At 35.8% G+C, this 26,842-nt stretch overlaps 1 protein-coding gene across 3 annotated transcripts in view; it reads left to right on the top strand.

Annotated features, from left to right (window-relative positions):
- The window catches only part of GK (glycerol kinase), an 87,395-nt gene that overhangs the window by 25,366 nt on the left and 35,187 nt on the right, over window positions 1-26,842 (top strand). For 2 of the 3 annotated variants that reach the window (XM_077145436.1, XM_077145434.1), the window contains exons 5-6: window positions 23,156-23,232; window positions 25,123-25,260. In XM_077145436.1, the coding sequence (XP_077001551.1) occupies window positions 23,156-23,232; window positions 25,123-25,260 (215 nt within the window). Of the gene's footprint in view, window positions 1-19,758; window positions 19,840-23,155; window positions 23,233-25,122; window positions 25,261-26,842 lie in introns of all 3 variants that reach the window. The other variant, XM_077145437.1, reaches the window with a different exon arrangement.

Raw genomic sequence — 26,842 nt, 5'->3', positions numbered from 1 at the left:
TCATAACATCTCAGAGAATTGCAACTAAAGTTCCTAATATCCAAAAGTACCTACATTTTTTAATAGGAAAATATTTTTAATATAATTACATTAACACAATTTTTAATTAAAATTTTAGTATATCTATAGAGTATCCATGTTACTGCCTTATGCAAAGATTAATTTTCCAACACTTAACTAAGGATCATGTGTTTTCATTCTAGTAATTCCTTGTATAATAATTGCTGTATTATTATAACTTTCCTATATATCATTTCAGATATATTCATAGGTATATTTCAATCATAAATATATATATATATATATATGCTTTAAACAGAAGTCTCTTCCAGGAGAATTTTACCTAATGTAACCCATTAAACTACTTCCTAAATTATTAAATGTTTTAAAGATTTATAAGTGATTTGGGACATTATTTAACCACATTCTTGATATTTGTGGAGGGTTGAAATTTAATAGACAAGCTTTTGTTTACAAAAGTACATTTTCTAAATATTTGTTCTGATTCTCATGAACAGCTCATTTTGAATATAAGTGAGGAAGACTAATACAATTTTAATGACTAGTACTTAGAAAGGTATTCTTTGACAGATAAATGTTAGCTAACTTCTTGAACTAGTTAGGGTTTTATTTTTCCCCCCCAATGAAAGGAAGGGGAACCAGAAAGTACCTGTTAAACTCTAAACTTTGAACTTTGAATTATCACATTAAAAATAACATGACTAGGTTAGTTGAAGTTATGCTTAAAGAAGGATAAGTAAATATTTTACCAGAAAAGCATTCTTTCTGTGATGCACTTATTTACTCATTTCCTTTACTTCTACCTCTATCCCTATGTACCTCTTCTCCATTTTATGTGTTTTGGCTATTCATTTAAACCATATTTATGGATATTTTGTCCTATACTGAATCACATATATATTTTTTGAGAACCAAAATATATATTTTGATGCTATGATGAGTATTATGGAGGGTACAAATTATATTGGCTGTTTTGTAAGTATTTTATAATCCAGTTTGGAAAGAGAACTAACATAAAATTAGAGAATAATAGATAAATTATGTGCTGCTAAGTTCAATAGAAATTAGAGTTCATATACATCAGTATGAATTTTGAATTTGGGGCATTATACATAATATAAGTATTGTGAGATTTTTAAAATAGTAACAGTTTCATACGAATGTGAGGATGGGCAAATCCACATTTCATAAGGGTAGGCTGCAAGCTGGAACACCCATGAAGGTTTTTGATGAATTCCCCAGGAAAAACTGGCTAGCTGATATGAAGTGGAAATTCTCTCTTCTGACTGCTGAAATCATTACTTCTTATTGTTGAAGACAGTCTCCTCAATTGATTGTAGATGTAATCAGCCATAGATGCAATTAACTTAAACTGATGATTTAAATCCATGAATCAGGCCAGTGCTTATTTGACCAAACAACTGGCCACCATAACCTGGTCAAGTTGATACATGAACTTACCCATCACAGTCTACCCCTTATCAACTTGACACCCATACACATCGCCTTTAACCATACATAATCTCTAAATAAAAGCAATAGCAGTCATATTCTTGCCTAAATCTCAACTGCCCTGCATATAAGCACACTAACTCTCCCAGAACAGGGTGCAATTCCTTGGGTAATATTCACTCTTAGACTTGATATCCTATATCTTAAATACTGTGACATGAAGTTAATACAACTTATGTTTTATGATAAGGGGATAAGATAGGGAAGGAAACAAAGATATTTGCTCTATGTATATATACAGACATACTTATAATAAGACAAAGGAAGAAATATTCATAGCCATTACGGCCCTCTGTAACCAGTCACATGGTCATAGCTCATTTATAACTACCATCTTCCACTACCTATCCCATATTCCCTTTGTCCTCTGCAAGCCCCTCAGCTGGCTATGGTTCTTTGTCTGGTAGGGTGAGCTAAATCTTCATTTCTGAAGTTTCTGGGCTATTAGTCCAGCCTAGACTGAGTTGTTGCAGTTTTCCATTGACTTTAATCACAGGACATGGTAGTACTGAGAGAGCCCTAGGGGATTTCCTGTATTCCAGGAAGATTCTTCTTTACCACCATTGTGTAGTAGCAGTTCTATTTCCCCTTGATAGACAGGATCAATCACCAAGCAAGTATAGTAATTCCCTTCTTGCCTGTTGATTCAGAGGCATGAGGAACCCAAAGCAACCAGTTCAATGGAATCATTGTCGTGTCTTCCAATGAAAGCAGTCTTCCTTTTGAAACTAAGACCTATAGAGTAGCAGAGCTTAAGGTTAAAGGGACAAGAAGCAAATGTTTTTCTAGTGATTTCTAGGGGTAATAATATGTGGTACTGTTCACATTTCTACCCCTTGATTCCTGGGCCTGGGACTCCTGCCTATAGGAGAAACAGCACCATAGAGTAGACGCTGATTTAGAGCATATACAGCCTTGTGGAGAACATTGCCCCAGCCTGCAAGGTATTATCACCCAGCTGGTGCCATAATTGAGTCTTCAGAAGGCCATTCCACTGTTCTATCAATCCAGCTGCTTCAGGATGATGGGGGGCATCATAAGACCAGTGAATTCCATGAGCATGTGTCTATTCCTATACTTCATTTGCCATGAAATGGGTTCCTTAATCAGAAGCAATGCAGCATGGAATACCATGACAGTGGATAAGGCCTTCTGTAAGTCTGCAGATGGTAGTTTTGGTGGAAGCAGGGAAGTCAAGCCCTGCTGTATTTCAGTTAGAATAAAACACTGCTTCTCCCATGATGGAAGTGATCCAATGTAATCAATGTGCCACCAGGTAGCAGGCTAATCAACTGAAAACAGTTTCTCAATTTCTGTTAGAAAAGATCCCCAGAAAAAACAGAAATTTGGAAAAAACAGCTTTTGCCAAATCAACAGCTGTATGCCAGGTAGCAGGATGTGTTGGTTTGTAACAACTACCACATCTGGAAAAGCACCTGAAATTGGAGTCACCATCTTTTTAAGTTTATGATAATTCACTGGCATCCTCCAAGATTTGTTTTCTGCAAGGCCAAATAGGAGAGTTGAATGGGGATATGGTGGGATATGATTCCCATCATATTCTGCATAACTTCAGGTCCTTGATGGTGGCACTAATCTCTGAAATCGCACCAGAAATGTGGGTTTGCTTTTCATTTACCGTTTTGATAGATAAAGGTAGTTCTACTGGCTTCCACTTGGCCTTTCCTTTCATAATAACCCTCACTCTACATGTCAAGAAACCGATATGGGGGTTCTGCCAGTTGCAATTCCAATTGTGTTCCAGGACTGGGAAAATAACCACAGAATGGGTCTGGGGATCCACTTTGAAATGGAGCTGAGCTAGACTCCATTGATCTCTGACCTCCATAAGCCCCTACTCTTACTGGTGGACCACACTGACATTTTGAATCTCCTGGAATTAATGTCACTTCTGAGCCAGTGTCTAATAACCCCCACAATGTCTGATCATTTCCTTTTCCTCAGTGCACATAGCCTGAGCAAGCTGATGCGTGGACTTAACCATCATTACTCCATTATCAATCTGTTCTATGGATTGTGCTTAACCTGAAGCAGGTTTTTTTTTTTTTTTTTTTCAGGAGTTTAGGGTTTTTATGTATTTTACATTATATTGCATTATTTTATGTATTTACATTAGTACAATACTAAGTATAAACAGGGCTGAGACCAGGCTAGAATAACCATCAGAATAAGTATAAACAAGGCTGAGTATAGGCTAGAATAACCATCACAATAGTAGGTATAAACGAGTATAAACAAGACTGATACTAGTTCAGCCAGTTTCAGTAATTTCAGGTATTAATTTTTTTTAAATGCAGTTTTATTGAGATATATTTATACACCATACAAACCATCCAAAGTATACAATCACTGGCTCACAGTGTCATCACATAGTTGTGCATACAACCCCATTATCAACTTTAGAACATTTTCACTGCTCCAGGAAAGAAATTGAAATAAAAAAAATCCTCCCATACCTCTTATTGCCTCCCCATTATTGACCTATAGAATTGATGTAGTACATTTGTTACTGTTGATGAAAGAGTATTAAAATATTACTGTTAAGTATAGTCCCTAGTTTGCAATAGATTCCTTTTTTCCCATATCCACTCTATTATTAACTCCTTGCAATAGTGTCATACATTTGTTCTAGGTCATGAAATGTGTACAGCTAATCATATACACTGTCCACTTAGGTATTAACTTTTGGCCATTCTACAGAATACTAGAATAAAAACATCTATATAATGATTCTGTAATCATAATCGTAACCAAGAAATCAGGATTTAAGGGATGATTGTGATTACTGAACCATTACATAAATAATCCTTTTTGCTTTCTAACATATTGGAGTATACAGGGAAATACCTGCAATCTCTAAATTGTAATCCAGTTACCTTGATCTCTGATAATGGTTATATAGCCCTTATCTTCTTGTCCCTGTGATTGTAAAAACCTGTGACTAACCTTCATCTGTACCTAGTTATCCAGTTTTTCAACTTTAGAGTCTTGCACTTGCTAAAGATAGCCTCTAAGATTTATTAATGAAGGGTCTTGGGTCCGCCCAGAACTAACCCATCCCAAGTCCAAAATTATCTTGACCTATACTGGATTTAACCTAAGTGGTCCCACCTGGCATGTGCAGTAGCTTAAACTTTAACCTACAAGTCACCTATACCTCATTCTGCCATTTTCCTTCATTGACTAAGCATATAATCAATCTGCGCATGCTCAGTGATCAGATCACCTCTAATTACATCATCTGGGGCCACTGTGCTCATTATCCTAAACCCTGCCCATCTTTTCTCTAATAAAACTACCCAAATTACTACTGTTTGGAGAGAGAGATTTTGGATTGCTAGGCCATTTGCTCACCTCCTACACATGTAGTAATAACCTATTTCTCTCTTTGAACCCCAGTATATCAGGAATTGTTTTATTGAGCGTGTAGGGCAAAGGAATCCACAGCTTTGTCTGGTAACATAATACGTAATCATTTGTTAAATCTTAGTTCTTCCCTTTTGTTTTTGTTCGTTCCTCAATACTGAGGGATATCTGGGCATAACTTCTTCGTGCTAAAGAAGAGCCATCAATATTATCAGGTAGAGGTATGAAATGTTATTCCATGGAGAGTGGTATCTCTGGGTTTCATGGCTTAGCTGGTTTAGGAACAATCCAGAGGCTTTACGTCTCTAAAAAATAAACTTAATAAGTAAATTTAATTTGATTTAAGTAATTTAAAAGGAGTAGAAGGATTATGATTAGGTAATTTGTGACTATGTTACATTGGGGAAATAACTTTTTAAATAGAACCTGGGAGTTTTCTTAGGGTTTTCAGGAATAATGTTGACAACATCTGGCTGAAACCTGCATAAGAATAACCTCCAGAATGACCTGCAGACTCTATTTGAAATCTCTTAGCCATTGAAACTTTCTTTTCCCCTTTTTATAATGAATCCATTGCTAATCCCATGGTGACGGGGAGGTCAATCCTGGAAGGCACGTCCCGTGGTGACAGGAGAATTTATCCCTGAAAATCATGTCCCACATAGAGGGAAAGTAGTGAGTTTATTTGTAGGGCTTGGCTTAGAGAGAGCCTGTGTTTGAGCAATACAGAGATTTCAGGGGGGGATTCTTAGACATTATGTTATTACAAAAATAAGTTTTATAAGTGCAAGCCTCAAGATCAAGGACTTGGCTTATTAGCATATCTCCTTTTATTAGGCAGGGCTCATATATTTTAGTCTCCCTGTTCTAAGTTTAAATGGGGATAATTTATGTTTTTCAAAAAGGAATAGATCGTAGATTAAGACTTTGCAAAGTTCTTTGATTACAATTTTAGTAATCTATTACTATTGCTTGAGAGAATAGTAGGAACTCCCCAGGTGGGGGGTAGGATGGGGAGTTTAATGGTTCCATGCCTTCTTTACCCAGTCCCTCAAGGGACACTGAAAATACTTTTTTTGCATGCTGTATGGCTGAGTCACATTTCATTATTTTTTCTCTGTGAGTATCCCATATTGCAGCACCATTTGTTGAATTTTTGTTTGTTTGTTTTGCTTGTTTGTTTGTTTGTCAGTTTTTGGGAAGTACATGAACCGGAAATTGAACCTGGGTCTCCTGCATGGCAAGCGAGAATTCTACCACTGAACTACCCTTCCACTCCCGAAAGTACTGTTTGATTTTATGCCCAAAACAATCTGAAATGCATCAAGGCATTACATAATCCTGTACAGAATACTAAGATCTCATTTCCTGTTCTAGGTTCCATGTCAGATAAAGCTGAATTAGGTTGTTCAGTTAAACTGACCAGACAGGTTAAGTCAGACAGTGTGCTAAATAAAGGAAGTTTAAATATTTGGACAAAATAAGTCTTTTTTGGTCTCTTATAGAAATTAAAATTTTTAAAATACAGTTAATATCACCCTTTACCCTGTCTTTTAATTCACTTTTAGTTCTTAACTAGATCAGCCCCATTCACTGTTTTCATTAAAGTCTGGTTCTTAAGCTTTTAATAGTTTCTTGAATGGCATCTTTTTAGAAATAATGCTGCTGGAGAACATCCAAAGTTCCAGAGAGCTACCTGGTTATACCCAAAAAGCAAAGCATCTCAGAATTCAGAAATAACAGATAAAGTTCAGAAACAAACATGACAGTTATAAGAGCTTACAGTCTAGGCCCTATTTTTTAAAAATATTTTTTATAAATTAAAAAAAATTACAAGAAAGAAACGTAAACATCCTTAATATATGCTCATTCAATTCTACATATATAATCAGTAATTTACAATATCATCACATAGTTTCATATTCATCATGATCATTTCTTAGAACATTTGCATCAATTCAGAAAAAGAAATAAAAAGACAACAGAAAAATAAAACAAAAACAGAAAAAGAAAAAAATTTACATACCATACCCCTTACCCCTCCCTTTCATTGATCACTAGCATTTCAAACTGAATTTATTTTAACATTTGTTCCCCCTATTATTTATTTTTATTCCATATGTTCTACTCGTCTGTTGACAAGGTAGATAAAAGGAGCATCAGACACAAGGTTTTCACAATCACACAGTCACATTGTGAAAACTGTATCATTATACAATCATCATCAAGAAACATGGCTACTGAGACACAGCTCTACATTTTCAGGCAGTTCCCTCCAGCCTCTCCATTACATCTTGGATAACAAGGTGATATCTACTTAATGCATAAGAATAACCTCCAGGATAACCTCTCAACTCTGTTTGGAATCTCTCAGCTGTTGACACTTTGTCTCATTTCACTCTTCCCCCTTTTGGTCGAGAAGATTTTCTCAATCCCTTGATGCTGAGTCTCAGCTCATTCTAGGATTTCTGTCCCATGTTGCCAGGAAGGTCCACACCCCTGGGAGTCGTGTCCCACGTAGAAAGGGGGAGAGTGGTGAGTTTGCTTGTTGTATTGGCTGGAGACAGAGGCCACATCTGAGCAACAAAAGAGGCTCTCTTGGGGGTGACTCTTAGGCCTAATCTTAAGTAGGCTTGACCTATCCTTTGTGGGGTTAAGTTTCATGTGAGCAAACCCCAAGACTGGGGGCTCAGCTTATAGCTTTGGTTGTCTGCACTGCTTATGAGAATATCAATAATTCAACTTGGGGAGGTTGAATTTTCCCCCGTTCTCACCATTCCCTGAAGGAGACTTTGCAAATACTTTTCCACTCACTGATCAAATCACTCTGGGATTCATCAGGGCATCACTCTGGACAAACCAATAAAATCTAATGTCCTACCCAAGGTTCCATGTACTTATGTTGTTCAACCAACTATCTGTATAAATTATATTAGGAAATGCACTAGTCAGAATATGAATTTTGTACCAAATAAACAGTTTTTTATTTAGTCTCACACATAAGTTGAAATTTTAAATATTAATTACCATCAATTTTCAGCACCCTGCAGTAATGACATTCCTTTGTTCTTCCTCATGCAAAACCTTTTTTTATAAACACTTTCTGAATGAAGCTATTTCCAGAAATAAAAAAACATCTGACAATTAACTTACATTGGAATCATTAACCACAAGTCATAGCAGAAAGTTTGCCCAGCTTACCTTTATACATTTACCAGGGTTATATCAATTAACAAGTAGAACATAATTTATATACTTGCCTTGCTTCTCCTCTTTTTCACAAAGCTTTAAAACAATTTTTTTTATTAGAAAAGTTGTGGGTTTTTACAGAAAAATTATGCATAAAATACAGGATTCCCATATGCCACCCCGCCACCAACACTTGCATTTGATCGGGAAAATTTGTTATAGTTGATGATAACACTTTTTTTTAGTAATTCTACTTTTTTCTACCTTTTTAAAAAAAATTTTATTAATAAACCAATCAACATACAAAATGAACATTCTTTTTTTAATCCCATAGTTGTATATTCATCATGATCATTTCTTAGAACATTTGCATCAATTCAGAAAAAAATAAAAAGATAACAGAAAAAAATTCATACATACCATACCCCTTACCCCTCCCTTTCATTGATCACTAGCATTTCAATCTACTAAATTTATTTTAACATTTGTTCCCCCTATTATTTATTTTTATTCCATATGTTCTACTCGTCCGTTGACAAGGTAGATAAAAGGAGCATCAGATACAGGTTTTCACAATCACACAGTCGCATTGGAAAAACGATATCATTCTACAATCATCTTCAAGAAACATGGCTACTGGAACACCACTCCACATTTTCAGGCAGTTCCTTCCAGCTTTTCATTACATCTTGACTAACAAGGTGATATCTATTTAATGCATAATAACCTCCAGGATAACCTCTCAACTCAGTTTGAAATCTCTCAGCCATTGACACTTTATTTTGTCTTCATTTCTCTCCCCCTTTTGTTTGAAAGGTTTTCTCAATCCCTTTATGGTGAGTCCCAGCTCATTCTAGGATATCTGTCCCACGTTGCCAGGAACGTTTACACCCCTGAGAGTCATGTCCCACATAGAGGGGGGAGAGCAGTGAGTTTCCTTGTCATGTTGGCTGAAAGAGAGAGGCCACCTCTGAGCAACAGAAGAGGTTCTCTTGGGAGTGACTCTTAGGCCTAAATTTAAGTAGGCTTAGCCTATCCTTTGCAGGGATAAGTTTCATATGAACAAACTCCAAGTTGAAGGTAGTACTATAAAGTAGTACTATAACTATTTTGTTTTATTTTCTTATATTCTAAAAATTTTATAGGTTTAGCTTTTTAAAAAAATTTTATTAATAAAATCAATCAACATACAACATAAACATTCTTTTTTTAAAATCAAAGATAAATGGTGAGTTTTATTGATATTTAAAAAGTTATTTCTTATTCATACTTTGGATTTTTTTCTTATATTTTTTAAATACAAAAAAAACAAACGCAAACATTCCTATTTTGATCATTCCGTTCTACATATATAATCAGTAATTCACAATATCATCACATAGTTGCATATTCATCATGATCATTTCTTGGAACATTTGCATCTATTCAGAAATAGAAATAAAACAAAAATAGACAAAAAAAATTATACATACAATACCCCTTGTCCCTCCCTTTCATTGATCACTAGCATTTCAAACTAAATTTATTTTAACATTTACAACGTAAACATTCTTAACATATGAACATTCCATACTTGGTGTGCTATCAGTGGCTCACAATAAGTACTATAGTTTATGTAGGGGTATTTTGCCCCATATTCCTGACCTATTATATCTTTATGCATGTCTTTATTTTATTACTTATTTACCCATACACTGGATAAAGAGTGTCTGTCATAAGGATTTCATAATCACATAGTCATGTGATAAAAGTTATATAGTTATATAATCATTGTCAAAGATTAAGGCTACTGAATTACAGTTAAACATTTTCAGATATTTCCTTCTGGCTATTCCAATACACTAAAAAGAAATATCCATGTAATGATTCAGTAGTTATAATCATTTGCTAAATCCTAATTTCTCAATAATACCTCCTCCATCTCTTTTGATCTTTCTCTCAACCTCCATGGATAACTGAGCAATGACCATTTGAACTTCATGCTGGAAAGGGATATCAACCATATGGGGCAGAGGAATGAACCTGGTTGATGTTCTTGGAGAGAATAGTACCTCTTGCTTTCAGGGCTTATCTGGTGTAGGAACAATCCAGAGGCCTTAAGTTTCTGAAAAACTAAACTTACTAAGTAAAACTTTTATAGAGTCTTAGATAGAACCTGAGGTATTCTTTAAGGTTTTCAAGAATACTGTTGGTTGGGGCTTGGCATACTGTGACTATTTGCAATATCTGGCTGAAGCCTACATAAGAATAACCGCCAGAATGACCTCTCTCTTTTTTTTAACATTGTTTTTATTGTGAAATATAACATATATACAAAAAAGCAATAAAATTCAAAGTACATTATAACAAGTGGTTATAGAACAGATTACAGAGTTTGTATGCGTTACAATTCCTCAAGTTCAGGTTTTTCCTTCCAGCTGCTCCAAGACACTGGAAACTAAAAGAAATATCAGTATAATGATTTAGCAATCATACTCATTTGTTAAATCCTATCTTCTCTGTTATAACTCCTCCTCCTCTGAGCCCTCTCCCAATCTTTAGGGGTATTTGGGCTATGGCCGTTCTAACTTTTCATGTTGGAAAGGAGTGTCAATAATATGGGATGGGGGATAGAACTAGTTGATGTTCTTGGAGAGGCTGGCCCCTTCCAGAATGACCTCTTGACTCTGATTGAAATCTGCAACTTTGGGAATCTGTGTGACACCTGAGACTCAGAGTATGTGTTCTGCAGCTGAAATGTTCAACATTTCCCCCATACAGAAATAGGTAAAGAAGCTGAAAAAGAGATTAGACTTCATTTAGAGATATGAATGAAACTTAACTGGTTTGGAGTAAGGTAGATTGGAATACAGGGTAAGCGATGATATTGTTTGTTTTTTAAAACTTTAGCTTCTGAGACTAAAAAAAGAGATGTTTATTTTGTCCAAAACTTAATTTTCTGTGGAACACTATCTAATTTAACTGGTCTGGTCAGTTTATTTAAACATCTAATTACATGGAACCTAGAATAGAAAATGAGATCTTGCTACTCTGTACAGGTTATTTTAATATTCTGTTACATCCCAGAATATCTTGGACAGAAAATTTAAAAAGTATTTGCAGAGTCCCTTGAGTGACTGGAGAAAAAAAACATGAAACTATTAAACTTCCTCACCTGGGGAATTCCTGATATTCTCTCAAGCTTTAGGAACTCTCAGTTTAATAAGCCAAGCCCTCAATCTTGTCCTTACGCAATTTATTTTTGTAATTGCGAACTAAGCCTCCTTATAATTATGCATAAGAGTCACCCGCAGAGAATCCCTTTTGTTGCTCAGCTGTGCCTCTCTCTCTAAGCCAAACTCTCCAAGTAACCTCACTACTGTCCCCCTATGTGGGACATGACTCCCAGGAGTGTAGTCTTCCCTGGCAACATAGGTCATGACTCTCAGGGATGAGCCTGGCCCTGGCATTGTGGGATTGAGAATGCCTTTTTGACCAAAAGGGGGAAAAGAAATGAAACAAAATAAATTTTCAGGGTGGGCCACGGTAGCTCAGCAGGCAGAGTTCTCACCTGCCATGCCAGAGACCTGGGTTTGATTCCCGGTGCCTGCCCATGAAAAAGAAAAAAAAAAAAATTTCAGTGGCTACACAAAACCTTTTTTTCCTTCCTCATGCAAAAACATTTTTAAATTTGTACACTTAGTTACTATCATTGTAAACTCTAGGCATTCCTAGATTATACCATCTCAGTCTTTATCATCTATCTTTCTTTCTGGTTTCATATGTGACCCCAGCCCTCCTCCCTCCATCATTCTCACATTCAGCTTCATTCAATGTACTTATATTATTGTGTTACAATCAGGTAGCATAGTGCTATCCATTTTGAATTTTTACTATCAGTCCTATTGTACAATCTGTATCCCTTCAGCTTCAATTACCCAATATCTACCCTATTTCTATCTCCTGAGTACCTCTGTTTGTAACTGAAATTCTCCAAGTTGATTCATTAATGTTAGTTCATATCAGTGAGACCATATAGTATTTGTCCTTTTGTTTCTAGCTAATCTCACTCAGCATAATGTCCTTAAAATCCATCCACATTGTTACATGCTTCATGACTTTATTCTGTCTTACAGCTGCGTAATATTCCATCATACATATATACCACAGCTTGTTTAGACACTCGTCTGTTGATGGACATTTGGGCTATTTCTATCTCTTGGCAATTGCAAATAATGCTGCTATAAACATTGGTGTGCAAATGTCCATTTGTGTCCTTGCCCTCATGTCCTCTGAATAGACACCTAGCAATGGTATTGCTGGATATATGGCAATTCTATACTTAGCATCCTGAGGAAACGCCAAACTGCCTTCCATAGCGGTTTACACAAAGCTTTTTGAGTTTTTCTTTTTCCTTCAGGTTGGAGATTCATCTTAATCTTCAGTAATAGGGTCTTGAACTGTTTAGAGCAGGCATTAGATGAGTGCAGAGGGTTGAAAATTCCTATTTAAAAAAATGGAAACTGCAGTCATGTATATAAGGTGGGTGGTAGTTTATCCTGCTCCCCTGAAAGTTGAATCTAAACTTCATCCACATCCCTTGCTCCTCTTTTAATGTCCATTTTTGTTGAAGTTCTGACTTTTAGCTGATGACATGTACTTTTAGAGAACTATTAGAACAAAGTAGAGCAACTGACAAGGAAATTTGGTCATTGCCATGAACTGCACCATTCTTATAAAAATAACTGAAACCCTGGATAACAGCATCATACTGTTGTCTAATGTCATGTGGATGAGTAGCAGGATATAATATGGACAGTATTATATCCTGTATATATAATACAGGATATAATATTGTCAAATAAAGGAATTTTATACAATTTCTAAATATATAATGTTTCACCCATACAAATTTAACCAACAGAAGGGTGTAAAATCCCTTTTAACTTTGATAACACTTCCAAAACACTTCTCATTTAATATATTAAACTATTCTTAGTACCTCACTTTTACAAGATAGAAGAAGAAATCCTTTGCAGCAGTTTGAAATAAAAAGATATATTTTGTGGTTCAATTTTAGGAGGGTAAAATGTCAAGTTGCTAAGTTTGAACATTATGTTAAACGGGAAAATGAGTACTGTGAAATAATATTTGTTTCCTTGAAGTGACAACAAAAAGTAAAATAAGAGTTAATATGATTGTAAGAAAAAAACTTAATTCCTTTAAAAGTGAGACATCTAAAATAAAGGATAATAAGGTCAACATAAACATCAAGGTTATTATTCTGATATTCTGTCTAGAATCTCAGACAGTAAGAGCAGACTAACAATGCATTATTTTAACAGAGAGAAAACTAAACTCCAGTTTTAATGAATACATATTTTGACACAAAAGCTCTTTAAAATATTATGAACAAGGCTATCAAATTTTTGGTCAGCATTGACTATGAAAAACAATTCACTTTTCAAAAACCTTCTCTAACTTTCTTTATTCATTCAGGTCTTATCTTACATATTAAAACTAGCCATTTTACATTAAGATAAAACTAAACTCCCTTATATAAGCCTCCTCACCTTTCCATATTCACCTACACTTCCAGAGGGCAAAACTCACTGCATATCTTTCCTTAACAAAGCCTCTATGTGTACTTTACATACCTGCATACCTTAAGTTACCAAAATATCTTCGATGCTGTCTTTAAATATCTTACAAAACATAATTATTTTGAAATAAGTTTGTCAAAATAATTTAATTTTGTTAACCACAAACTTACATTTTTTGCCATCATTATATCTATTATATCAGACATATGCTAGCTTATTTTATCAGTAAATAAAGAATACAAGTGTATTTGCTTGGATCAAAAGTCATCATAACTCACTAATTTGAATCCTACTTTCTCATTCATTTTTGGTATGCTCGAATATTAGCCCAATTTGGGTTATAGGTTGCTAATACTGAAATAACTATGCTTTCTATTTTCTTTGGGTCTTCTCTATAGAGTGAGGCATTGTTTTTCCAATTATATAAATCCAATGTGGAGAATGGGGTATGTGCATATGCAAATCTTGGGCCCCCCTGTTCATCTACTCCTATAAGTACTTGCTGGAGGGTGGTGGCTCTGCTGCTGGTTTTAGAGAGCAGTCTCGGCTAAATTGAGTACCCTGGGTATGGGAGGGGGAGATCATTTTTCTCTCAGGCACTTTTACCTCTAGTATAGGGGGATAAAGAAGAAGAGGTAAGGAAACTTCCTCCTTTCCTGGTCCGTTCGTCCCTCAGTTATAGGATAGAGGTGGAACAGATGAAGACATTAATAAAGGCTGTGTTGGATCCTCTGGATTTGAATCATGGAACACATTTTTCCTTTTCCCACTAGTATGGACTAGAGGCAAGATCTGAAGTAACTATCCAGACTTAAGATCAGAGAGACAAAGGTTTTGAAAATGTAGAAAAGAATCTAAGGGAAATATAGGTTGAGAGATTGTCCAGGATATTTGTAATTGGAGTTCCAGAAGAAAAGGAAAAAGAGAATGGGGCAAAAGTAATATTTGACAGATAATGGAACAAAGTAATTAAGAAGTGTGAACCGTGGGTTCAATAAGTACTATCATCCCCAGGCAAAATAAATACAAAGGATATATCTTTTGCTGAAACTCGAAGATAGAGAAAAATTTTAAAGTAGCCAGAGGAAAAAAGATAATCTTCAAAAAAAAGCAGCATGAAAACTTCCAGCTAATTTCTCAATGGAATGTAATCTATAAAGTGATGAAAGAAAATAACTTCTACCTAGAAATTTATATCCAGTGAAAATATCCTTAAGAAATGAAGCTGAAAGACAGAGGCAAAGACCCACAAAAACTGAGAGAAATCGTTATAAGTAAACCCTTACTAAAGGAAAATCTAGAATGAGTTTCAGGCACAAGGAAAATGTTCTCAGGTGGAAATTTGGCAATGCAGGAAGGTATGCAGAGTCCTTGAAAGACCAAATATGTAGCTCAACCTAAATGAGTTTTAACTGCATAAAACAATAATGCATTGTGATGTTTAAAATATGTTAAGAATTTAAGTACATGGCAACAGTAGTACATGAAAAGAATTTGGGGTAAATGAGATTAAAGCATTTTGAGATCCTTGTATTGCCCAGCTGTATATTGTAATCTCTAGGTCATCCAATAAAGGAGAGTAAAATAATTATAATTAACAAGTTTATAAAGGCAAAAAAAAATGGAATGACTTAAAAGTAAGAAAGGAAAAAAAAAAATAAACTTGGAACAGGAAGGAAGGACAAACAAAGCATTTAAATCCAAACATGTAAGTAAATATATTTTAAAAGGGTGAGGTTTGTCTCTGCAGTAAAATCTAGCAAAGGACTGTTAAAACTGCTAGTGAATTGATGGGATCTTTGAGGTGAGAAGGCAAAGGAGAAGGCAAATTGGCAAGACTTTCCAGAGGAGAGACATAACCTCTATGTTTTCAAATTGGATAAGGCTTAAAGAAGAGGGAAAAATAATACCGGGCTGCAAGAAGTTTAGAAAGAACAGAAGGAAATTAAGTAATATTTAAAGAGTGCCATCCTGGGAGAAAAATGACTCTTTTTTTGGATGAGGTGAGTTCGAACTTGTGATTGAGGCTAATATTGGGCAATTAGAAATTGGTGGCTCTCTTATAGATTTTTGAAATGTAGATTTAGAAGTTCGACAACATAGAGATGATAGTCTCAACTTACTGTGCATGAATTTACTGTAGAAATGAATGTAAAGTTAATTCAACAAAAGTTGAGGTGCTTTTCTATGTACTAGGTTGTCTGATGGCCTATAGGCATGGTGCTTGCCTTCATAATACAGAAGGCTAAAGATAGGCACTTGGAGGCTAGAAGTAAAAAGCGGAACTAAAAAAGAAGGAAAGAGTTAGGAAGAGAAGGCACTAAGTAATGAGGATAGATTCTACCTCCAATTTTATTTTTTCCAGAAAAGCCCTAAAGTTTCATATCTCCGTTTCAACATTGTATTAAATCTTTGGCAGCCTTATCCTAAAACAATCCCAGGTGGAACTGATGGTAGCAAAATCAGATTTTCACACTTATTTGTTTTTGAGCTCCTTTTTCTTTGTTTGTATCATACTGTCTTGGTTTTATACTTTTTCCTCTCTCTTTGTATGTTTTCTGTCTCTTACAAATCTATCTTTCACTCTAGACTTGTCCTCCTCTTCATTTCTCTCTCTCTCTCTTTACTTACTAAAGCAGTATTTGTTACAGACAAGCAGATGAGAGGAGCAGTTTATATCTCTTTTTTCAAAAAAACTACCTTTTATGTGGTCTTTTTTAATGGCTCAGGGGTCCTTAATAAGTTAACACTCCCAGCACAGTAGCAGAAAACCAAAATGTGGGAATTTCAGGGTACTATTGATAAACCTGGCACAGACTTGTTGAAGTAGGTGAAGACTGATGAAAAATCTATTTGTTCTTGCTTGCAATAAATATGTATTTTTAACTGATATGAGCATAGGAAAAAGTTTAAATGAGTTCGCTGAGGCACAAGTGACCTATTTTGAAAAATCCTTGTATTTTTAGAATTTTTGCGTTAATTCTGTGATTAGCGAGGTAAGCACTGATGTCGTTAGGTAAAATGAACTGTCACTTTGCATCACAGCCTCCAAGCCACTCTGCCATGATGCAGCCATTTACCATGATGACCTCACTGATGGGTTGTGGGCATTTTGTGGCCTTGGATCTGAAGCAGGCCTTTGACTTCTCTCCGCTCTCATTAGTTATCGTCCTTATTCCTACTTTTCTCTCTCCCTCTTAGCATTATCTTCATCAATATTTCCCAAAGGTTTCCCCCCACCCACCCATTTCTCCAGACTTTTCCTTCCAAAACCACTTTTGTTAGTGGTTTACATTCCTTTCTGTCTTCTAAGCATTATTGAAAAAGGTTTGAGTTTACAAGTAAACCCCAGAATAATATGACAGAGAAGCACAAAATTACACAAGTAGTTCAAATGTGGATGCTATCAGTGAAATGTTCTTCTCTCAGATGATCCACCTGTTTCCCCATCTTGGCTGGGTTTTGTCATTCACCACTACAGCTGACTGTCATACATGGCAAACCTAGTGCTATGTATACCTCATTCCACTAACTTTTGTAACTCATCGTTTACAAAAAAGTAAATATCATTCATAGTAAGAACTAATATCTAGGAAGACAAGAGTCATTAAGACCTTTATGTATTAAGGAAAACTACCCACAAAATCATTCATTTAACATGTTTTCCTGTTTGATTTAAAGATCTCTATGACACTGGGTGCTGCTTGAAACATTGGTCATCCTCTTTGCTTATATGTGTATATATATGTATATGTATAAATATGTTATATATGTTAACCCTGGACCGATAATTAACCTATTTAACCATCTTTTGAGATCTGATAGATTCGTGAGCTCAATTCTTTTATTTTTTTAAAATTTGGCTGTGCTTTAAAAGTATCCGCATGAAAGAAAACCATAGAAGGCAAACTATCTAAAACTTCTAAGCACACTTGGTCTTAAACAGTAAAAGTTTTTTTTTTCTTATTATCATTTTATTTTGCTTTGGGAGGGAACTGCTTTTTTTTTTTTTTTTAACTTTCCTAAGAGCTAGAATATTGTTTTTATCAAGATCCAGTTATTTTTCGGTATTTCAAGTCTTTACCTGGTTCTTGGAAAGCCTTTAGTCTCCTTTGTCTTGGATAGAAAATACTGCCTTATTTTGCACTGATCAAGTTTTTCAATACTGACCAGTTTAATTTAAATAAAGAAACTGTATTAGATTTCAACTTTGAGATCTCCCATCTTTAATAGTTCTTGTTACCTTATCTGAGACTATACCTCAGAGAGGTTAAATTCTGGATTCAGACTCTCGTTCAAACTTACTTGTCCATTTACTCCCACATTGTGCCTATTCCCTGGAGAAACTAGAGAAATTAAAGGCATATGTTTCATAGGCTCAAGGTCAAGATTAAAGAGTAGGGTACTTAAAACACTACCTGACAGACATAAGTTCTTCAGTAGATGTTAGTTATGACCACCATTCTGAGTTGGCTAAATTAGCCTTTGAAATCCAGGAATGCAGATGAAATGACTGGTTTACACATGACAGGTGTTCCTAGGGGAGATGTAGCTCCAACCTGCAGTCACACCTGTCAGCCATTGGCTGTTCTGCATTAATCCACTAAGAGCTGAAATAGGTTACAACCCCAGCATTCTGGCATGTATGAGAGAGGAAATACATTTTAACTCACCCCCACCCATACTGTCTGCTTTTCTTTTGGCCCCACTTGATTTCAGAAAATGTCATCAGTTGAGTAGCAATCATACCATCTTCTCTTCATTCTTGCAAATGACATCTTGCCCAGCCCGCTTAATGAATAGCTGGACTTTTGGCAAATGGTAGATATAGTGATTAGATCTGTTTTACTATGATTATGTCTCTAGTGAGGCATAATAACTCTTTGCATAACTGTCAGCAGTGCATGCTTAGGGTATGTTCCATAATCTGGAGCTTCACCTTCGTCTTCATTCCAGTCATATCACAAACTCCTCATAACAGAGGAGATTTATTATTTGCCTTTGGTTTCTAAGTCAACTGGAAATAATTTAGATTCTCTCTGGCGTTTTAAAACTTCATTTCTTGGGTACTTTTTCCTTGTTATGACTATCAAAAGTTATGCAAATTTATGAGCTTTTATTATTCCAAAATAATTTCTTCCTCAGTACTATTACTACAACACTAAATTAACCTTTGTCCATGGAGATTGAGGCTATGGCATTTCTCTTCACTCTTAAACCTTATTTTCCCCATAACAAACTAACTCTGCCAGACATCTTAGATGTGACTTTATTTCCTACAAACCAAAGTTTCAGACCATATCCAAGTTGTGTTTATTTGATTGTCTGGGCCATTTAAATCAAATTTATTTGGTCTAGATAAGGTTAATGTTTTCTAGAGACAGCTGTAAGTGTTCTAAACTCCTTAACATCCATTTTCCTTCTTTTCTTCCTAATCACTTTGGAACTTGTTTCATCCCTGTTCCCTTTAGACGTGCTCTGTGTGTGTGTGTGTGTGTGTGTGTGTGTGTGTGTGTGTGTGTGTAGAGAGAGCCTTTACATCCTGTCACCCTTCTAAAGAAGTGCTATCTTAGGGCTATGCCTTTCCAAAGCAGTTCTTCCATGTCTTATTGCAAATGACCACAACAAAGTGTGGCATGCTCTTTAGCATTCCTTTCTATCATAGTTATCCTCCAGATATGTGCTCCCACAGTACATCACCCACCATTCCAATTCAGTGATTAGATGAACAGTTGATAACCAAGTGAGCTGCTCTTCTAATTATGACATATAGATGTCACCAGGTAAGGAAGAGTCATCCTGAACAAGAAACAGGTAGTTACCTGATCTTAATCCACATGGAAATACTGGTGAACCAGAGACTCAGACTGAACTTCCTTGGTTCCCTTTCTACCCCATGTCTCTTGCTTTTCTTTTTCTACATTCACTTGTGTAAAACAACCTTAATTCATTCATTCTGATGAACTTGTCCAAGTGATGAACCATTTCCTAAGTAGTGAACAAAACAACACACTTTGAATCTGGCCATCTCTTGCTTGAAATGCCATTATTTCTCCTAATGCTCCAGCTGCTCCAGTTTTTCCTGGCCCTTCAGCTCCAGTTGCCGTTTCCTCTGGCTCTTCAGTTCCAGCTGCTGGTACTTCCTCAGGTATAGCTCTGACTATTGCTCACTGCCCAGTCTTCCAACTCAGAGATCTTGGGGAAAATTGGCCACTGATGCTGGATCTGGTCCTGTTACTTCTTTTGATTGTTCTTTGAAATTACCTACCTACGCAAGCAGTTTAGTCTTTCAGCTTGGGGTCTTCTCTTCAGCTTTTGGTCTCTTATTATGCAAATCTAATTCTTCCATCTGACCTTCTTTAATGCGTTTTCTAATTTTTTTTTTAATTCAATTAATTTTGAGCATTTGTCAATTGCTTAGTAATGTACCAACCACTGACATTTTCCTTTCGGGCAGTTATACTAATTCACTGCCTATATTCTAACTGCCTTAAAGTCTTTTGCAAATAAAAACAAAGTAAATATTATGACAGCCTTCTGTGATCACAGAAGAATGGAAAGAGGGAATTTAGAAGCCACGTAGCCCAAGCACCTTGTTTTTCATTTAGGAAATTCAATCCAAGAGTAGTTAAATGACCTGCTTAAGCTGTATAGCCTGTTGGTGGCAAAGCCAAATGTAGAACTTGGATCTCCTCATTTCATACACAGTGTCTTGATTCTTTTCGGTGAAGGGTTGGCTCTGTGGATACCACTATTGTCAGTCATAACTGCAAGCGTTCAGGTGATGAGTAAAGAGCCCAATTACGTAAGGGGTCCTTGCTTTTGAATAATTGATTGGAACAAATCTAGTACCCTAAAGAACATGCCCTAGAAAAGAGGTTCTCAACTTTTAGTATAATGCTGAATAACATGGGATACTTTTAATAAAAGTATAGAGGCTCAGGCACCGCCTAGAGCTACAACCAGAATTCTGCAAGGGTAGGACCTGGTTTCAAAGTTTTTCAGGTGGTTCTGGTATGCTTTCTGGGTAAGAACCACTGCTCTGGCATCTAATAGTGTTTCTGAAAGTGGGGCACCTATTTTAAAGGCAAATTTGTGGTTCCTATCCCAGACTTACTATCTCAGAATTTCTGGGAATGGGGTCCATTGTGAAGCTCCTTAGCGATTGTTCTATATATTAAAATATGGAAAAACCCTAGTCTGGAAGTCTTAAGACATTAAACAAAAGTCTAGAGCAGTGGCTCTCAGATGTTATTTTAGGAAATATATTTTACATCATGATTCATAACCAAAACAAAGTTTCACAGATCAGTACTTACTGAGTACAATAAATTCTGATATTTTCTACTTTAATACATTCTATTTCATTTTTTTAAATTTATTTATTAATTTTAAAAATTAAGAACAAACAAGCAAAAACATTAACATATAATTCCATTCTCTATTTCATTTTTTAAAGCAGATAACTCAAACTCACTAAGTTGATTATAAAAACATAACCCTCTGTGGTTTGGAAGAGTGAGACTGAGATGTGCTAGTTAATTCTATCACAAATTTAAGACTTCTCTCTCATTCTTCTACTTTTTTCAATTACCCTTTAAGCCATTAACACCTCCCAGGGTTCCTTGTCTGTCAGGAAGGTCCACTTTGTCACGGTTGTACAATACTGCCATTGTGTACAAAGTGGACTGTGCTTATTCCCTGGGTATGAGAGAGGAGATCTTGCCAACTCCATTATGCTATTGCTAATATCTTGTATCAATCACAGTGCTTTCAGTTGCAAGTAAGAGAAAACTCACCCCTACTGAACGGAGCCAGTGATCCAAGAGTAGCTTAGTTCAGGTGCTGTTTGATTCCAGACTCAGAAAACACCAGCTGGCTCTCCATCAACTTTGTCTTTTCTGGACTGGGTCCACATCCACCTGTGGTAGGTTCGGTTCTCCCATTACGAGGGTAGTGGGTTCAAGTCCCACCTTGCCTAGCTCTGCTGAGAAAAGGGACCCTTGCATGTTGAGCACAAATATCAATTGGGCTGACTAGAACACATGCTCTCTCCTGAACCAGTCCCTATGGTCAGGATCCCATGCTGGAGCTGGAGGTAGAGTCAAATTTCAGGCAAACCACATGGCTGTACATGAGGAGGGATGATTTTCTTAAGAGAATTTGAGCTCCTCCTCCCAGAAACAGGAGGAATGGATGCAAATGCAGATGTCATCTGTAGGGCGTATGTTTTCATACTCTTCCTCTTTTTCCTCCTATTTCCTTTGTTGTGATAAGAATTTTCTTGTTCTTTTCCACACCTCAAAGCCAGTGGAGTGTCCTGAAGTTTCAGATTTAAATCTTGTGAGAAGTAGCCACTTTCAAAATCACAGACAGCCCTCAAGGGAAATGACAGTTTAAATAATTAGAAAGAATTGATTAAAATTTGCTATGGGAAATAACCGGTTTTCAAATGAAGAGAAGAAAGAAATATTATAGTTGAGTGAACCAAACTGGACATAACTGCCAGCATTCAAATGTGTCACAGGCAAGCTTGTATTATATTCTGTAGAGCCCTTTAAATAGATTACAGGCGTGAGTCCTCAGGAAGCACGTGAGCAGTCAGTATCCTAAAAATATCAAGTGACCACAAGCAGATTAAAAGTTATTAAAGTTAAGTAAAAAACTTAAATCCTACAAATAAAGTCCAGGATGATCCTATTGGTTACCTTTAGCAATTGCTTAATGTACTGTTTAATGTCTTCTCTTTCTCAAGCCTTTTGTCATGAAGCAAAACAGAAATACTTTCTACTCTGGGACCTGAAAGTGAACTGTAGTTATTTAGTAAAACCAATTTTGTTCTGTTAAAATTGAGATTCTTTTTTTTCACAATTAAAAAAAAAATTTTTTTAATTGAGATTTTTTTACAATCCAGTATAAGTAATGGTAACTTTTCAGTAATTCTTTTTACAAGTCAGAGTTTTAGCATATTTGAAATTTTTAATGTAAATAAGCATTGCATACATGAGAGACTGAATCTTAATTTTTTCCCTTAATAATAGGATCAAGTTCTCTACACTGTCTTTGTCACAAATTGCTCCCCATTTTTCTAAGATATACATAGTATTTTATACATAGTACGGTGATCCTGAGGTGTGTGTTCTCTACTGTATACTTCAAAAATCCATATCCAAACCATTTTTTCTTAAACTTTTTCTATGAAAGGGATGCAAAATAAGTGCCCTAAGGTTTGTATTCTCCTAACTTGGTATGTAATTTTGCATAAAACTTTAAATTCTCCCTCATAAATTTATTCTTCTAACAATACGCCCATTCATTTCTAATGTTCTAATTTCTGTCTTTTGAAAGCTATAGCATTTTAATTGCTTATGGGAACTAATCAGTCTCCTGTCCTCAACAGTGATTTCATTAAGTTCTGATTTTATTAAGTTTTTTCATGTATATTATTATGTTTTGATTTGTAGTATGGCTTGATCTAAGAACCCAGTCTACCGTTGAGACTCTTAGTAAAAGAATTCCAGGAAATAATAACTTTGTCAAGGTAAGAGATCTCCTCAAAGGTGTCCTTGTAAAAATGCTTTAAAAAAAAAGTTTACAAATGTCACTAGAAGGTCTGTTTTACATCTTATCGTAAAATAGTTATTTGACACAATTTGTAGAATATTCCTCTACAGGTCATTGAAACCAACTCAGGTCTTTCCCTTCCTGCCTTTCTTGACCTTTGATGGATGACAGCAATAATCAAAGGTCAACAGGCTGGAGGGAATCATGATATGTCTCTGTGTTATAAGCCACATTCCCCAAGGGGGTACTTCTTTCCAGATCCATCCCTATTGTTTTCTCCTGCTCATTGAAGAAAGTGCTCGTGCTTTGGACTTTTCAAGCATCTAGATTCAGGGAGAGAGAAAGTAGAAAAAACTCTAGCCCTTTATTGAACTCCTTCCACTTTCTTCAAATGAAGAAGGCTAATAAAAATGGCCACGCTGCAGTCCTAATAAAAATCTCTGCAGGTAAATGAAGGGTGAGACAATATTTGAAATATGCAAGGTAATTTTCTTAGCAAGCTCAAGTTCTTCTAGTGTCCAAAAGGAAGTTCCCTCATTGTTTTTTGGTTTATCACCTTTTTGTTTGTCAGTAGGACTTTTCTGGCATTTTCCTTTGGTTCTTGTTTCTGAAACTAGTATTCAAAATCCATTAATTGCAGCAGTCAAATCAATCTTTCCCTGCCCTCCCCAGCCCCCAATAATGCCAGTCTTGTCCTGAATAAACATTTAACTATTTCCTATTCTGTTCTCTTTGTCACCCTGCTCTACTCCCACTCCCATCTCTAGCTACACTCTACTTTAGGGGTGAATGTTTTTCTCTCATGCCATTTTAGAGCACTTTTACATTTTCTACCTAAATCATGAAAACAAGATATTATGTACTACCCAATATTGATTTTGTGGGATCTTTCTAGGTTGTCTTACGGGGTGCTTTAAATCAAATGAGAATATCCCCATGAATTATTTCCTTTCATTTCTGGTCATTTTTTTTCTTAAGCAAGCCAGAAAACCTTAAGATTCTCAACTTATAGGTTACATTAATGTGTTAAATCCTTTGGTTCAAGTTTCATTAAGAAGCATACCCATTTGAGATGAGGAAAAATATAATTTTCTGTAGTTACGTGATAAATGAGAATAGGGTCAAAGGAGGAGAAAGATGGTTGCATTATCTTAGTATTTGTATTTTCTTAACCAGTATTAACTTTAATCAGCCTATATAAATTCATTATTTGTTAATACATTACACTGACAAAATAAGAGTTGGGCCTGATCCTTAAGGAAGATTGAAAAGTCTGTATGTGTTTCATTTTTACCCTTAAAGCTTTATTCAGTTCACCCTCCCTCTGTTCAGTGTATTCACTGAATTTATGCAATAGCTTTCTTACATAGATCAACTCTTGTGTTTTCTTTTAATGTGTCTTTGAGGTCTACTTTTGCCCACATTCGTTTGATATCACTTATGTTATTTAAATATATATATAGTGGTGGTTGTTAAGTCTTAAGTGTTTTAAAATTTTCTGGTTATGATCATTAATTTATGATTTGATTACGTGTGATTTTCAATAACAATGTCGCTTTCCTAGAATATAAAATCAAAAGCAGGGTTTTAGACTAAGTTCACTGTCTAAGTTACAGGGCATTTTGTCATCCAATTTTCTCTTTACCTCGCTATGTGAATGATCTTTGAACTGCAAACGTAGCATCTGATCTTTGTTCATCAGCATGCTTTCCTGGCCATGAGATAGGAAAAATATTTTTATCCATAATACAATGGGATTGCCTTTAGGGCCACTGAATGTTTTGTGATTTGTTGAGGTTTGGAGTTTGGTGGTTCTGTTTTAAAGTTACAAATTTGACATGCTAACTAAATTTCATTATTGTTTTAGTCTAAGACAGGCCTTCCACTGAGCACTTACTTCAGTGCAGTGAAACTTCGTTGGCTTCTTGACAATGTGAGAAAAGTTCAAAAAGCTGTTGAAGAAGAGAGAGCTCTTTTTGGGACCATTGATTCATGGCTTATTTGGGTATGTTTAAATGTTGCATGGAGAATGTTTTCAGAAATATTTTTTAGACTGCTTTGCCTACTATACCTATGCTCTACTAACAGTTCAGAATTTTTAGTTAGCTGTATTAAGAAACCTCAAGATGCAGCACGGCCTTTAAGCCTCCATTTGAGAAACATTTTTGCCTCCTTCCTATTTATGTTTTCTTTTTCAGTAAAAATGGGAGGAAAATTACCAAAACCATATCTCATGCTTATATATATATATATATATTTTTTTTTTTTTTTTTGCATGAGCAGGCACCGGGAATCGAACCCAGGTCTCCGGCATGGCAGGTGAGAACTTTGCCTGCTGAGCCACCGTGGCCCACCCTCATTTTTACAATAAGTAATTTAGGTAGCTTTTCTCTATTACCTGTCATATTTCTTTTCCACTAGCCATCTCTTAGGGTAAATATTTAACGTGATAAAACATCTAGAGAGCGGGCCACGGTGGCTCAGCAGGTAAGAGTGCTTGCCTGCCATGCCCAAGGACCCGGGTTCGATTCCTGGTGCCTGACCATGTTAAAAAAAAAAAAAACACCTAGAATAGCTTTTTCATTCACTTTCAACATTACACAGCTGTCTCTTGTATAATCAAGCCACACTATAAACTTAAATCATAATGGAAACTTCTATTATATAATCTTTTTACCTGAACTGAATCATGGCTGAGTAGAAACTAATACTTCAAACATTTCCCAATATATCTTAAAAGTGTATAGTCTGTGGTGTTCTCTCTCCCTCTCTCTCTCTCATTTTCTGTTATTATGATTATGGACATTTTCAGATATACCCAGAAGAAGAGAGAGTAGTGGAATAAAACCTCTACAATAGTGAACAGCTACAGCAATCATCAATATATGGCCAATCTTGTTTTCACTGTACTCACATCCTCTTTCTCCCCACAGATAAATTTTAAAGCAAACCCCAGACATAGAATCTCATTTGTATGTGATTATCTTATTCAGCATTCAAAGGAGCTTCAAGAGAATAATGTCCCTATTCTCACTTGCTGGATCCACAGAGCAAAAATCTTTCAAAAGCACTGTAAACAAGGGGCACCTTCTTCACCTTTCCCTGTGCTTGGCCAGAGCAGGTTGTGTTTGTGCTCATGGCCCACAGTTTTCACATGTGTCAGCTACAGTTACATGAGTAAGTCTGACAACTGCCTGGAACCAGAGAAAGGCAGAGTATGGAAAGTGAGCTGCGGGCGACTCGAGGCAGCACATTTTGGGAGTACCTGAAGTGGTGCTGTTTATCTACTTTTGTTCCTTTTTTTTTTTTTTAACCTCTTATCATTTTGACATAAAAGAAAGTAGCAGTGCTTCCAGGCATACCTTTTCAGGCACAAAGGAGTTAACATTAGAGAGTTTAAAAGTCTGCTTTCAGGATGTATGTTTGGGTCAGTGCAGGCACGGCCAACTTAGTCCAATGAGAATTTTTATTTAAAAAACAACGATTCTGTGAGATCCTTAAGAAGATGTTTCCATTTATTTCAACTTGCCAAATTTAATAAAACGCTGTGCATTTTCTAAGGATAAGAGGATGAAAGCAAAAATTTT

The sequence above is a fragment of the Tamandua tetradactyla genome, chromosome X (genome assembly GCF_023851605.1).
Source record: "Tamandua tetradactyla isolate mTamTet1 chromosome X, mTamTet1.pri, whole genome shotgun sequence".
NCBI lineage: Eukaryota > Metazoa > Chordata > Mammalia > Pilosa > Myrmecophagidae > Tamandua > Tamandua tetradactyla.
Note: the sequence above shows the minus strand (reverse complement) of the source record. Positions and strands in the feature narration are given on the sequence as shown.